This window comes from Erythrolamprus reginae, chromosome 2 (genome assembly GCF_031021105.1).
Source record: "Erythrolamprus reginae isolate rEryReg1 chromosome 2, rEryReg1.hap1, whole genome shotgun sequence".
In the NCBI taxonomy this organism is placed as follows: Eukaryota; Metazoa; Chordata; class Lepidosauria; order Squamata; family Dipsadidae; genus Erythrolamprus; species Erythrolamprus reginae.
The window spans coordinates 265,088,007-265,100,837 of record NC_091951.1 but is presented as its reverse complement, the minus strand read 5'-3'; the positions used below and the strand labels follow the sequence as shown (position 1 = coordinate 265,100,837).

Below are 12,831 nucleotides of genomic sequence, written 5' to 3'. Positions count from 1 at the left end.
AGATGACTTAATATGCTTCTCTACCACTGTTAATTTAAAATCAATGGTTGTCACTAAGAAAGAGAGAGGTTAACATGGTAAATGTTGAAGGGTGTATGTCTGTGTGGTGTGTGGGCATTCTCTTTGCTGTCTGTGTGCTTGTTTGTGTGCACGTGTGCATTGGTTTCCTAAGCTTCCAAAGACTTGCAAACATTGACCAAAGGTATCATTGAAAAAAATAATAGAAGGCTTGGTCTCACTTTGGCATCTTAAGACCTCTGTGTGTCTCTGCGTGTGCGTTAAATGGAGGTTAAGCCAACCATAGGGCATTAACACCTGTTTCGTTGCTTTAAAAGACACAAAAATTATGCTTATTGTAATTCATTACCGACATTTAGCATTGTGATTCTATGGGCTCAAGTTGATCACAAGAAATTCACTGGGTAGTCTGGGACCCAAAGAACTCCAGCTTATGTTTTATAAGTGTAAAACTCAAAGACTTTGGGGCAAGACAGAAAACAAGCTCCTTGTAAGTCAAACTCTAGAGAGCTTAACGGCAGGAAAATACTTACTACTTCCTCAACTTACAATTCGCTTAGTGACCATTCAAAGTTACAACGGCACTGAAAAAAGTGACTTAGGACCATTTTTTTCCAGTTACATTTCCATCATCCCTATGATCATGTGATCAAAACTCAAATGCCTGGCAACTATTTCATACTTATGACCATTGCTGTATGCCAAGGTTACGTGATCATCTTTTGCAACCTTTTGACAAGCAAAGTCAATGGAGAAGCCAGGTTCACTTAACAACTGGGTTACTAACTTATGAACTGCAGCGATTCCCTCAGCAACCGAGGCAAGAAAGGTCGCAAAATGGGGCAAAACTTACTTAACAAATGTCTCACTTAGCAACATAAATGTTGGGCTCAATTGTTGAGGACCACCTGTAGTGAAAGCAGTTTTTGTCTTCTGCAGTTACACAGCCTTCAAAGTTTGGGAAGAAGAATCTGTGTCTTTGGATCTGTGTCTGTATTTATTGTATGAGAACTGCTTGAGGCCACTTTTTACTAGCCTGTTACACAAGAATCCAGGTGAAAAGCTACCAAATATCCTAAGTTAAAAATCATGATGTTTTAAACTATGTGGTCTAAAATCAGTGGGTCAAGCTTTCACTTTCTTTTTGTTGCAACCAAACACTGGAAATGGTAAAATATGTTTTTAGAAGCCTAGAATTTGTTATCAATCTTTCCATCAATAATTCATAGGTCATTTGTGAAAGTGAGATATATTGCAGTGATGAAAGGCAATTTGTAATCCTGATTGTGAAGGGCTTGTTTATCATTGCTGATGACCCCACAAAGAAAGAAGAGAAAGAATATTATATTCTGAAGGACTCTGAAACAGTTAGGTTTCTACCAGATATGTCCTGTCTCCAAATGAAATGTTCCTATTTAAGAAAGAACATGAAGATCAATTCAGTTTAATAGTTCTATGAAGGATCAGGAAACTTTTCTTTCTTTCTTTCTTTCTTCCTTTCTTCCCTCCTTTCTCTCTCTCTCCTTTCCTTTCTCTCTCTGTCTCTTTCTTTCTTGTTTTTCTTAAGCTCCATTATTCCAGAAAATAGTTTGTCTCAGTTCTCATGTTGGGTGCAGGGATACTATTAAAATTAAATCAAATGAATATATACATTTGAGACCTTTAAGTTAACCCTGGCTATTAACCAATAGCCAAAATTTTGTATCCTCCAGAGAATTCCCCATTGCAAATCCCTCAACAATCACACAACATGCACCGTCAGATTATCACACCATACATTTGCCCCTTTCTGTTTAACCTTTTCCTACTCTGATTTTATTACTACTGCTTTCAAATTTTGTCACTTTCTTATCCTACAGAAGCCATTCTCTGTAATTCAACGATATATTTAACTGTGGATTAAAAAATGACCATTCGTTATTTTTCACTCCTGATTAAAAACAGCCTGGCAGTAAACAAACCCCCATCTCATCTTTGGAGATGGGACTTAAGAGAGAACAGTCAAAGTCACAGTTCCTTTTGTTCTTTTTAGAAGAGCGACAGCTTCCTCGTGGGTGACCCCTTCCAAGCTCTGCCCATTGACTGCAATGATCTGATCCCCTCTTTTAAGGCGCCCGTCTTCTGCTGCTGCGCCCTGCAATGTTTAAAGAAATTTTTGTTATTTTATAGAATTACATATAGGGTGTCCAACTGTAAGCCACAGGCTGTACCATAATTTCTTTCATTTTGGCTTTACAATTGGACTGACTCCAACCAATATAGTTCATATACCATGGGGATTTTTGTTACAATGGGGTTCTTTTGTAACAATGGGCTGCTTTTCCAGGAGGACAAAATCAGGAATTAAGGTTTTAAATACCTAGTAATCAATTCTTACAACTTGTGATCTTGTTCACCTCAAATATTTCTTCATTACAGTCTTCTTGCCTTAAACAATGAGTTGCAGCAGAAAAAACTGTAGGACATTTCCTAGGATTATGTTAATGCATTTTTTAAATTTGTGGACAAATTCTGAATAATACAAAAATCCTGTGTGTGTGTGTGTGTGTGTGTGTGTGTGTGTGTGTGTGTGTAGAAAGATTCCAGGATGCACAAAAATGAAAGGAGGCCCTGGAGCATACAAATATTAGATGCATGAGAACTGCAGAGATAATAGTACTCTGTGTTAAATTTCAGATAATGAAATAGGAGGCATTATCAAAATTTCTATCTTTTTTGTTTATTTATTTCTGTTGGGCATTTAAGTCAGTGTATCACACATGTAGTGCAAGATATGCAGGAAAAAGGTAACAACACACTAAAGCAAGGTAAGAGCTAGAGTTGAGACATCTCATACTTTATAAATCAGCAGTTTTCAAACAATGTGGCACGCACCGGTACCAGGCAAAGAGAATACAGGAGAGCCTTTCAACCAGAACCCAATCTCCCATGACATCACCACAGGTGAACTATCTCTATTTCTTCTTCCCAGTCCCAGTAATACCATGGGATTTGGGGTTTTGCTACCTGGAAGTTCTGCTTGTGAAATGCATGTTATGACATGAAAAGGGTTGAAAACCTCTATTCTAGATTGTTTGGAGTGCATAATACTTTGCCTTTGGTCACACCAATCCCAGTTGAAGGCAATGATTTGCCTTCTGCTGTCTAGGTCAATCTACCAATCATTTTAGATTATCTATATCTATGCTAAGAATCGACACAGATGATGGAAGCACATAATAAATATTTTAGAGAAGACAGAAAGGACCAATTATATGTCTGGATTTAAAACACAACAACTATCTAGCAAATGAATTTGGTATCAAGTTCTTACCTTTGCAAATACGGTCTTAACATAAATGGGCAGATCTCCATGAGGACTTCCGTATCCACCTACAATGCTAAAGCCCAAGCCGTCAGGTCCTCGATCCAGAGTGATGGTTTTGTATTGAGGGGGCCTATAACACACACACAAAAGTTGTCTCATTGTTCTGCTCACTTTAGCAATAGATCCACATGCTTTATGGTCTTATCATACATATATACAAAACAAACTAAACATTGTATTATATATCTCTAGAACTATATATGTGCATCAGTCAATAATCTTTAATGAGGACACTTTCATCTTGCAATGAAGTGATTTGGGCTGACAATTCTCATCCTCCTCCACTATTATGTATTACTAGTATTCTGTATTAAACCCTTTCAGTGTCACATTTTTGTTATGTTCACCAAAATAATGGACTGTCAAACAACTTTCCTAACCATAAAAATACTGACATTCAAGCTTGTCAATTGACTGTTGCCAATTTAAAATAGAACCAATACTGAATTCAAGTACTTTTTTTTTACTGTGGATTTGATAGTCAAGCTAGAAAAGGGCATATTAACCACTATTAAGTTGATAAACTCACCCCAAATCATCCTGAAAGATGCTGCTTGATGTTAGACCAGAAAATGTTAGACTAGATATTGGTGGATCCTGCTGTTGGCTAGTTATGACACTGACATCTCCACCAGCTACAACCTGTAAGTTAGTGTTAAACATAAGCAAATGAGTATACAGATTATATGGAAGGTTGATACAGCTCTACAAAACAAAAATTGCTCTGAATTGTTTATATTCTGTGTTTTAAAGGCATAGAAGCTATATTCAATATATATCCTCAAACTTCATGAAGAACTCCAAAATGCTCTATATTAAGAGGCATAATTGTACCTACAAAAGCATCTGAATGTTTGTTTGGTTATTTATCTATTTATTTATTAATCAGATTTGTATGCCGCCTCACTCCGTAGACTCGGGGCGGCTAACAGCAATTATAATACAATGTAAACAAATCTAATATTTAAGTTAATTTAAAAAAACCCAATTTAAGAAACAATCATACATACTGACATACCATGCATAAATTTTATAAGCCTAGGGGGAAGGGAAAGTCTCAATTCCCCCATGCCTGACAACAGAGGTGGGTTTTAAGGAAAGGCAAGGAGGGTGGGGGCAACTCTGATATCTGGGGGGAGTTGGTTCCAAAGGGTCGGGGCTACCACAAAGAAGGCTCTTTCCCTGGGTCCCGCCAAACGACATTGTTTAGTTGATGGGACCCGGGGAAGGCCAACTCTGTGAGACCTAACTGGTCGCTGGGATTCATGCGGCAGAAGGCGGTCCCGGAGATATTCTGGTCCGGTGCCATGAAGGGCTTTATAGGTCATAACCAACACTTTGAATTGTGACCAGAAACTGATCGGCAACCAATGCAGATTGCGGAGTGTTGGTGTAACATGGGCATATTTGGGAAAGCCCATGATTGCTCTCGCAGCTGCATTCTGCACGACCTGAAGTTTCCGAACACTTTTCAAAGGTAGCCCCATGTAGAGAGCATTACAGTAGTCGAGCCTCGAGATGATGAGGGCATTACTGACTGTGAGCAGTGACTCCCGGTCCAAATAGGGCCGCAATTGGTGCACCAGGCGAACCTGGGCAAACGCCCCCCTCGCCACAGCCGAAAGATGTTTCTCTAATGTGAGCTGTGGATCGAGGAGGACGCCCAAGTTGTGGACCCTCTCTGAGGGGGTTAGTGATTCCTCCCCCAGGGTAATGGACGGACAGATGGAATTGTCCTTGGGAGGCAAAACCCACAGCCACTCCGTCTTATCAGGGTTGAGTTTGAGTCTGTTGACACCCATCCAGACCCCAACAGCCTCCAGGCACCGGCACATAACTTCCACTGCTACGCTGACTGGACAGCTCCTTCCCTATTTTCCCTGATGAAGTCATTAAATGAATGTATGGCTTGTTAAATGGGTGCCTCAAATATGGGGGATGCCTTAGGACACTTGGCACAGGCCTTCCCAATCTTCTCATACACCCCCTAATCCACTCCCTGCCCTTCAGGATTTCTGCAGGCTCCTGAAGGATAGGAAGAATGCCTGGCCCACAAACCTGGGTGGCTGAGTGACTGGGTTGGGAGAAAGTCAAAGGCCTGCAAGAAGCTGATGGAATGGGTCAGGGAAATGTGTGTATGTGTGTGTGAGAGAGAACCATTGTAGCATCCCTGTGTCAGTCATAAGGGTGAACAACCCTGGAGGGGCACTGTAGCAGCGATAAATTGAAACCTGGTCATAAGTAGCTTTTCATGGATTTTTCGTAAGTGAAGTGTTACATGTATTTCCCTAAGCCTCCATAAATACACATGGCATATAGACAAATATTATTATTATGTCTAGTTTCAAATAGAACCAACTCCCTAAAGCAACATATTCCTACTTATAACCATTTTAAAACATCTAAATATAGCAATGATATCCAGAATGTTAAGATTTATGATATAAATGCCCAAGACTTGCTGCTGGTATGATAACATTAGCCATATGCCTGGTTTCCAAATAAAGATGTTTAGAACATTTTTAATTGCAGCTGATCACACAGAGGAATGAGCAGTCATTTGCACAGCAGTGGCTTGGACAGATGCTTGCCTATTTAAAGCAAATTTACCTGGGTGATGATGTGATCAGCTGCAAAATACCTTGTGCTTCAACTTATGCTCCAAATGTATCTTAAAAGACCTACTGATTGCAGATTATTGTGCAGCTTTCAAAAGGTACTATAAATATACAGAGTAAAAATAACCTTGATGAAAATATATTTGAACTATTGCCTGGATTCATCTCAAGAAGCTTTTCATAGAAGAGAAATGATAAGTCTCACAAACTTGGTTGCCTTAGAAACATAGAAACATAGAAGATTGACGGCAGAAAAAGACCTCATGGTTCATCTAGTCTGCCCTTATACTATTTCCTGTATTTTATCTTAGGATGGATATATGCTTATCCCAGGCATGTTTAAATTCAGTTACTGTGGATTTGCCAACCACGTCTGCTGGAAGTTTGTTCCAAGCATCTACTACTCTTTCAGTAAAATAATATTTTCTCACGTTGCTTTTGATCTTTCCCCCAACTAACTTCAGATTGTGTCCCCTTGTTCTTGTGTTCACTTTCCTATTAAAAACACTTCCCTCCTGAGCCTTATTTAACCCTTTAACATATTTAAATGTTTCGATCATGTCCCCACTTTCCCTTCTGTTCTCTTCCATTTAGTGGCTTTTTCTGAGGAAAGCTTAAATGAAAAACGAAGGAAAAATTGGAAAGAGACAGTTTTACATGTCAATGATTTGCCTGAGTAAAAAGTTTGGCAAAAGTTTGGGTTTGGCGTTCTCCCGAAGAAGCGCTGCCACCCGGCTGTCCCCTTTGCAGAAGAGCCGTGGAGCTGTCGGCTGGTCGGGAGGCTCAAACAGAGGTGGGGAATCCCAATAGGGAATTCCAGGGGCGGAGCTTTGAGGTCACAGAGATGTCCTTCCTGGACGGCCGAACCGTGGACTCCAGGAAGGACGTCTCCTTTGCGGCGGCGCTTCTTGGCGTTCTCCAGAACCCGAACGCCGAACCCGAACTTTTGCCAAACTTCCGGGTGACAGCCGGGCAGTGGCGCTTCTTGGCATTCTCCCGAACCCAAACTTTTGCCAAACTTTTCGGGTTCAGCATTCGGGAGAACGCCAAGAAGTGCCCAGCTGTTTCAAAACGTGACAGCCGGGTGGCGGCGCCCAGTGGAGCGCCGTTTTTGCGATTTTTTTTTGTTTGCACACATTAATCGGTTTTACATTGTTTCCTATGGGAAACATTGTTTCGTCTTACGAACTTTTCACCTTACGAACCTCCTCCCGGAACCAATTAAGTTTGTAAGACAAGGTATCACTGTACTATATTTTTCGGAGTATAAGACGCATGAGAGTATAAGACACACTTTAGTTTTGGGGGAGGAAAATGTGGGGGGGATCTGCCTGCCAGGTATTCATCTGGCCAGTGTCCTTAGTCTGGTCAGCTTCAGCACATTATTTTATCCCCTGGTTATGGCTAAACCCCCCCCCCCCCTTATTTAGAGAGAGTAACAATGAAAGAGCCAGCAAGCTGGGAAGACCATTAGCAACTTGTTAGGGCTGGAAAGAAACTTATTCAGTAGGGCAATGAAAAAAAGCTGACAAAGATTTATGGCTGGAAAGACATTATTCGGAGAGAGTAACAAAGAGCCAGCAAGCTGGGAAGACAATTAGCACCTCATTAGGGCTAGAAAGAAATGTATTTGGAGCAAGTAGAACAATGAAAAAAAAGACTACAAAGACTTAGGGATGGAAATACATTATTTGGAGAGAGTAACAATAAAAAAGCCTACAAGGTAAGAGCCAGGAAGATCATTAGCATGATCATTAGGGCTGGGGGGAAAAAGCTTAGAAAAAGCTACATTCAGAGTAGAATGTAGAAGAATACACACCCACATTACACCCATTCTGTACCCAGAGTAGAATGTAGTAGAATACACACTCACATTTTTAGCCTCTTTTAGGGAGGAAAAAGGTCCATCTTATATACTCCAAAAAATACAGTATTGTTTTTTTTCTAAAAACCAATACAGAATACGGTATATAGAATATAAAAGTTATATATTAAATCCTTTTTGCATTGTGGCGACCAAAACTGAATTTAGTATTCTAAATGTGGCCCTACCAAGGCCTTATAAAGTGGTATTAACACTTCACGTGATCTTGATCTCTTCTCCTATACTTTTTCTTAATTTTGTGTGGGTTTTTTTATATCTCATGTTTTGCACCAATTTAATAAAGTATTCATTTTTAAAAAGAAACTAGTCCAGAAAGGTTGCTCCCTTTTAGTATAAGAAGGGGAGGAGAAGTAGCCTATTTACAAGATTCTGTTATTACAATGAATTTCAATAAAAATAGTTTCAGGCCTCCTGTGCAGTTCATTTCCTTATCTGAATCTATCTTATGGGGCTGCCATATGGTTCCTGTAGCCATCACAATATATAAATCATAATATGAATAACTGGAAGAAGAATTCTACCACCTGTACATATTAAGTTGCAGGTAACATTCCTACCTGTAATTCAATAGTGCCCAAAGCATTCTTCAGCAAACTGACAGCCTGTGAATGAGTCATGCCTTCAGTGGACGTTCCACAAATGCTCACAATCCTATCTCCAACCTAGATGATGAAAGTGAGGTATATTAGAGGTGGGAGTGGAGTGGAAGAGGAATAATCTATCATACCAAATTATTTCAAAGCCATTAATTCACACCTTCCCTCCCAATAAATCCCAAGCATAAGGGTGTTTCTTAAACAAGCAAAAATTATTATAGTATCCCAATATATATATACTGCTAAGCCATTGCTCATATTAATAACTAGAAATACCTTCCATGTTTCCAAAATTAAAAAGTGGATCTTGAATATAATAAATTGTAGTTGCTTTAGTTGTAATATATAACTGATATTTGATTGGATTTGGACCTTGTGATATAAAACTGTAAAACCTAGTGGCTTAGTTTGATTGGTACAGATAATTCTAAAGTTAAGACCATAAATGACCCTGCAATTACAATTGTAAATCACAATGTTAAGTAGGGCATTCATGTGAGAGCATCGGATTTAATGACTTTTTTTGCCATGGTGGACATAAATCCACTGGTCGTTATGGGTCATTTTTTTTGCCGGAAAGTAGAAATAAAGATCAGCTTTTTGGGAAAATTTTGTAAATAGTAGTCGCATTACTGCAGGACATTGCAAACAGTCATAAATGCAGGCCAGTGGCTGAGTACCTGAAATGTGGTCATATGACTTTGGGTGATTGAGTTGTAATTAGTTCTGGGAGGATCAATTGTAATGTCAAACTGTGGATAAACAACCAGTTTTAAGTCAAGGACTCCCTGTAAATAAGATAGTCATTGGGAATCCAGAAACAAAAACGTTCTTTTAATTGGATAAATTGAAGAGTTGCTCCCATTTCTGCAATTTTTCAGTAGAACTTTCCAAACTCCCATACTTATTGGCGAAGCATCTTATCCCTAATTTGGTGTTTTCTTTTTCAAAGATGACCTTTACTTACATTAAATATGGTCAACCCTCATGGAACGGAATGTCTTTTGGCTAAAGCTTTCTGGCCCCTGAAGTCAACAGGTGGTATGGTAGGGATACCACAATTTAGGAATTTTTTCAGCTGATTTGGTCTTTTGAGGAAAGATGGGGCATTAAAGTACAGATACTCATTCTAGGATTCATAAAGCTTTTATTAATTTATTCAAATAATTTATATGGCTGCCCATCCCACAACAGTGACCCTTTTACAATCTCCATTTTGTATCTTTAATCATTAAACCAAAGAAACAATCATACCACTATGTCACTGTCACTTACAATTGATAGTTCTTCTGCTGAACTTTAATCATATGATTTGAGGTGATTTGGAAGCCATTATATAGTGGCTAGAGGCCACAAGCAGCCAACTACAGGTTATTTACCATTGTCTTACCTGATTAACACGCCAATAAAAACAACATTGGATCAAGTTACTTGAAACAAGAATAGTATTATAATTTTTTTTCTTACCCTCAATTTCTGGGTTTGTGCTGCAACTCCATTTGGATGCATCATGGCTATAAAAATGGGAACATCACCAAGAGGGCTTCCCACTCCTCCAGCAATACTAACTCCCAAAGAATCTGAAGGACCCTGTTATAACAAACACAAACAACACAGAGAGATAGGTGGTTTAGGAATCAATAAATAAACGTTTACTTTGTTCTGTTGCTAAAGGCAGGTTCTAATCATGACAGATTAGCTGGCTTTGGCTTAATGTAGAAGACAAAATTAAATTTTAGATGTTAATATGATAACCTCAAGAATCACATCATGAGACTTTCTAGTCATTATATCTCTTACAGAGCAGAAACTCTGACCTTATTTTTAAGCACCTTTTCAAAAACCGTGGCCAATTTTCCTCACAAACCAAAATGAAGTCATAATTATTGCTAGAAGGAAACATGGAGGCAGTTGCCAGAAGGGCTGTTATCTAGTTTTCTTCAATGTGTCAGCTGCATTCCTATCTGCAGCAGATAGGAGGCCTAACTGCTTGTTAGATTCTCGAATACAGCTCATCTGTTTGGAACCCGTATCGCATCTCAGACATTAACACCCTTGAAAATGTCCAAAGATACTTCACCAGAAGAGCCCTTCACTTCTCTACTCGAAATAGAATACCCTACGAGACTAGACTTTCAATCCTGGGCCTAGAAAGCCTAGAACTAAGATGCCTTAAACAAGATCTAAGTATTGCCCACAACATCATATGCTGCAACGTCCTGCCTGCGACTGCTTCAGCTTCAACCACAACAACACAAGAGCACACAACAGATTTAAACATAATATTCAGCGCTCCAAATTTGACTGTTAAAAATATGACTTCAGTAACCGAGTTGTCGAAGCGTGGAACTCCATAGTGTCATCCCCAAACCCCCAACACTTTACCCTTAGATTATCTATGGTTGTCCTATCCAGATTCCTAAGAGGTCAGTAAGGGACGTGTACAAGTGCACTAGAGTGCCTTCCGTCCCCTGTCCTATTACTCTCCTATATCTCCTATACCTTTCTTCTATTCCTTTATCTCTTCTTCTATTCTTTCATTGATATGTTCTATTACTGTATCTTCTTCTCTATTATTTCTTAGATATATTTTACTATGAGTATCTCCTCTATAACCTTCATCATGTATTTTTCTCTGTGTGTGTGTGTGTGTGTGTGTGTGTGTGTATATATATATATAATGTCGGATCACCCTGGTATATTGAAGGAACGTCACAGCTCCTTTTTGCCTCTAGGTCCAACCCAGGACCATTTCAAGGCAGTTAATTTTATTTATAGCCGACAACTATATTCTGTATGTGTCAAATGTTTTTTTAGCTGGAATTTTAAAATTAAGGGAGACTAGGATGGTCCCATTTCGGCCTTGTTCTGGCCTCATCAGCTAGCCACACCCTTCTTTACTGGGATTTGATCCGGTGGACTCTGCCTTGTAATTCTCTGCCTTACAAGGCAGAGTCCACCGGATCAAATCCCAGTAAGGAAGGGTGTGGCTAGCTGATGAGGCCAGAACAAGACTGAAATGAGACCATCCTAGTCTCCCTTAATTTTAAAATTCCAGCTAAAAAAACATTTGACATATATATATATATATATATATATATATATATATATATATATATATATACACATATATATATATACATATATACATATATACATATATACATATACATGTATAAAACATTTGACATATACGTTTCGGTGAAATCACATTCACCATCTTCAGGCTGGAGTTCCAATCTTTGTGTTGTTGTAAATGTTGTAAACAACACAAAGATTGGAACTCCAGCCTGAAGATGGTGAATGTGATTTCACCGAAACGTCGCATAGACATGCAAAACATTACACAGGGCAAAACCCGAACTCAGAACAATCTACATACATATACCCGTGAAAATTTACGAAAATATATACATATATATATATATATATATATATATATATATATATATATATAGAATAGAATAGAATAGAATAGAATAGAATAGAATAGAATAGAATTTTTATTGGCCAAGTGTGATTGGACACACAAGGAATTTGTCTTGGTGCATATGCTCTCAACGTACATAAAATACATACATACATACATACATACATACATACATACACATATATATATCTATATATACACCCACTAAAACCCTCACTGTGTATTGGACAAAATAAATAAATAAATAAATGAATGAATGAATAAATAAATAAATAAATAAAAAGATTAACTCATGACTCATCACTATTCACCTAGATGGCAATCACTCAGGAGTTACTTTTGAGGATCACAATACTTTGAATTTATTACATTTTCTTTGGAAATAGCTTCCCCTTAGAAATCAGATTAAGGCCCCTCTTTGACTGCCCTCATAAGTAATCAACAGCTGCTCCAAGGAGCACCCAGAAATACTATATGTACTTATTGTGTTGCTGCTTCATTGCTATTTTAACTAAATTACTTTGTTTTCTGTGTATTGACCAAGAGAGTCTGTATAAAATCTACTTCTGAGATATTCTGTGCAATCAAAAAGAAAACAGAAGTATTTTTTTCTCAAGTCCATACTGGTTGCAGACTATGGAGGTTTTGACTGATCTAAATTGCACTCTAAAATGGTAACGCTATAATAAGTATTTGAATGAATGGCTCAAATGTTTATGTCTGTAAATAGAAGAGAAGTAATACTGTATAATCCTATAAAATCTTGCTCCCTCTAGTGTATGTTTTTACCCACAACTTTAATGTATGTACACTTGTTTCGTCTTGCAAAATCTAATATGGAATGTCTTATTAAATAAACAGCAGTTTCAAAAGCTATGTCTATTTTTTAAAATGTAACTAAAATCATTTCAGAAAGA

At 38.3% G+C, this 12,831-nt stretch overlaps 1 protein-coding gene across 4 annotated transcripts in view; it reads right to left on the bottom strand.

The window, feature by feature from the left end:
• Window positions 1-1,490: 1,490 nt before the first annotated feature.
• Window positions 1,491-12,831, bottom strand: part of MPDZ (multiple PDZ domain crumbs cell polarity complex component) — a 116,345-nt gene continuing 105,004 nt past the window's right edge. For all 4 annotated transcript variants that reach the window (XM_070742566.1, XM_070742564.1, XM_070742567.1 and 1 more), the window contains 5 exons: window positions 9,952-10,074; window positions 8,446-8,550; window positions 3,915-4,027; window positions 3,332-3,455; window positions 1,491-2,152 (listed from right to left, as the gene is read on the bottom strand). In XM_070742566.1, coding sequence (XP_070598667.1) covers window positions 2,006-2,152; window positions 3,332-3,455; window positions 3,915-4,027; window positions 8,446-8,550; window positions 9,952-10,074 — 612 coding nt within the window. In that variant the 3' untranslated portion in view covers window positions 1,491-2,005. The remainder of the gene's footprint in view (window positions 2,153-3,331; window positions 3,456-3,914; window positions 4,028-8,445; window positions 8,551-9,951; window positions 10,075-12,831) is intronic.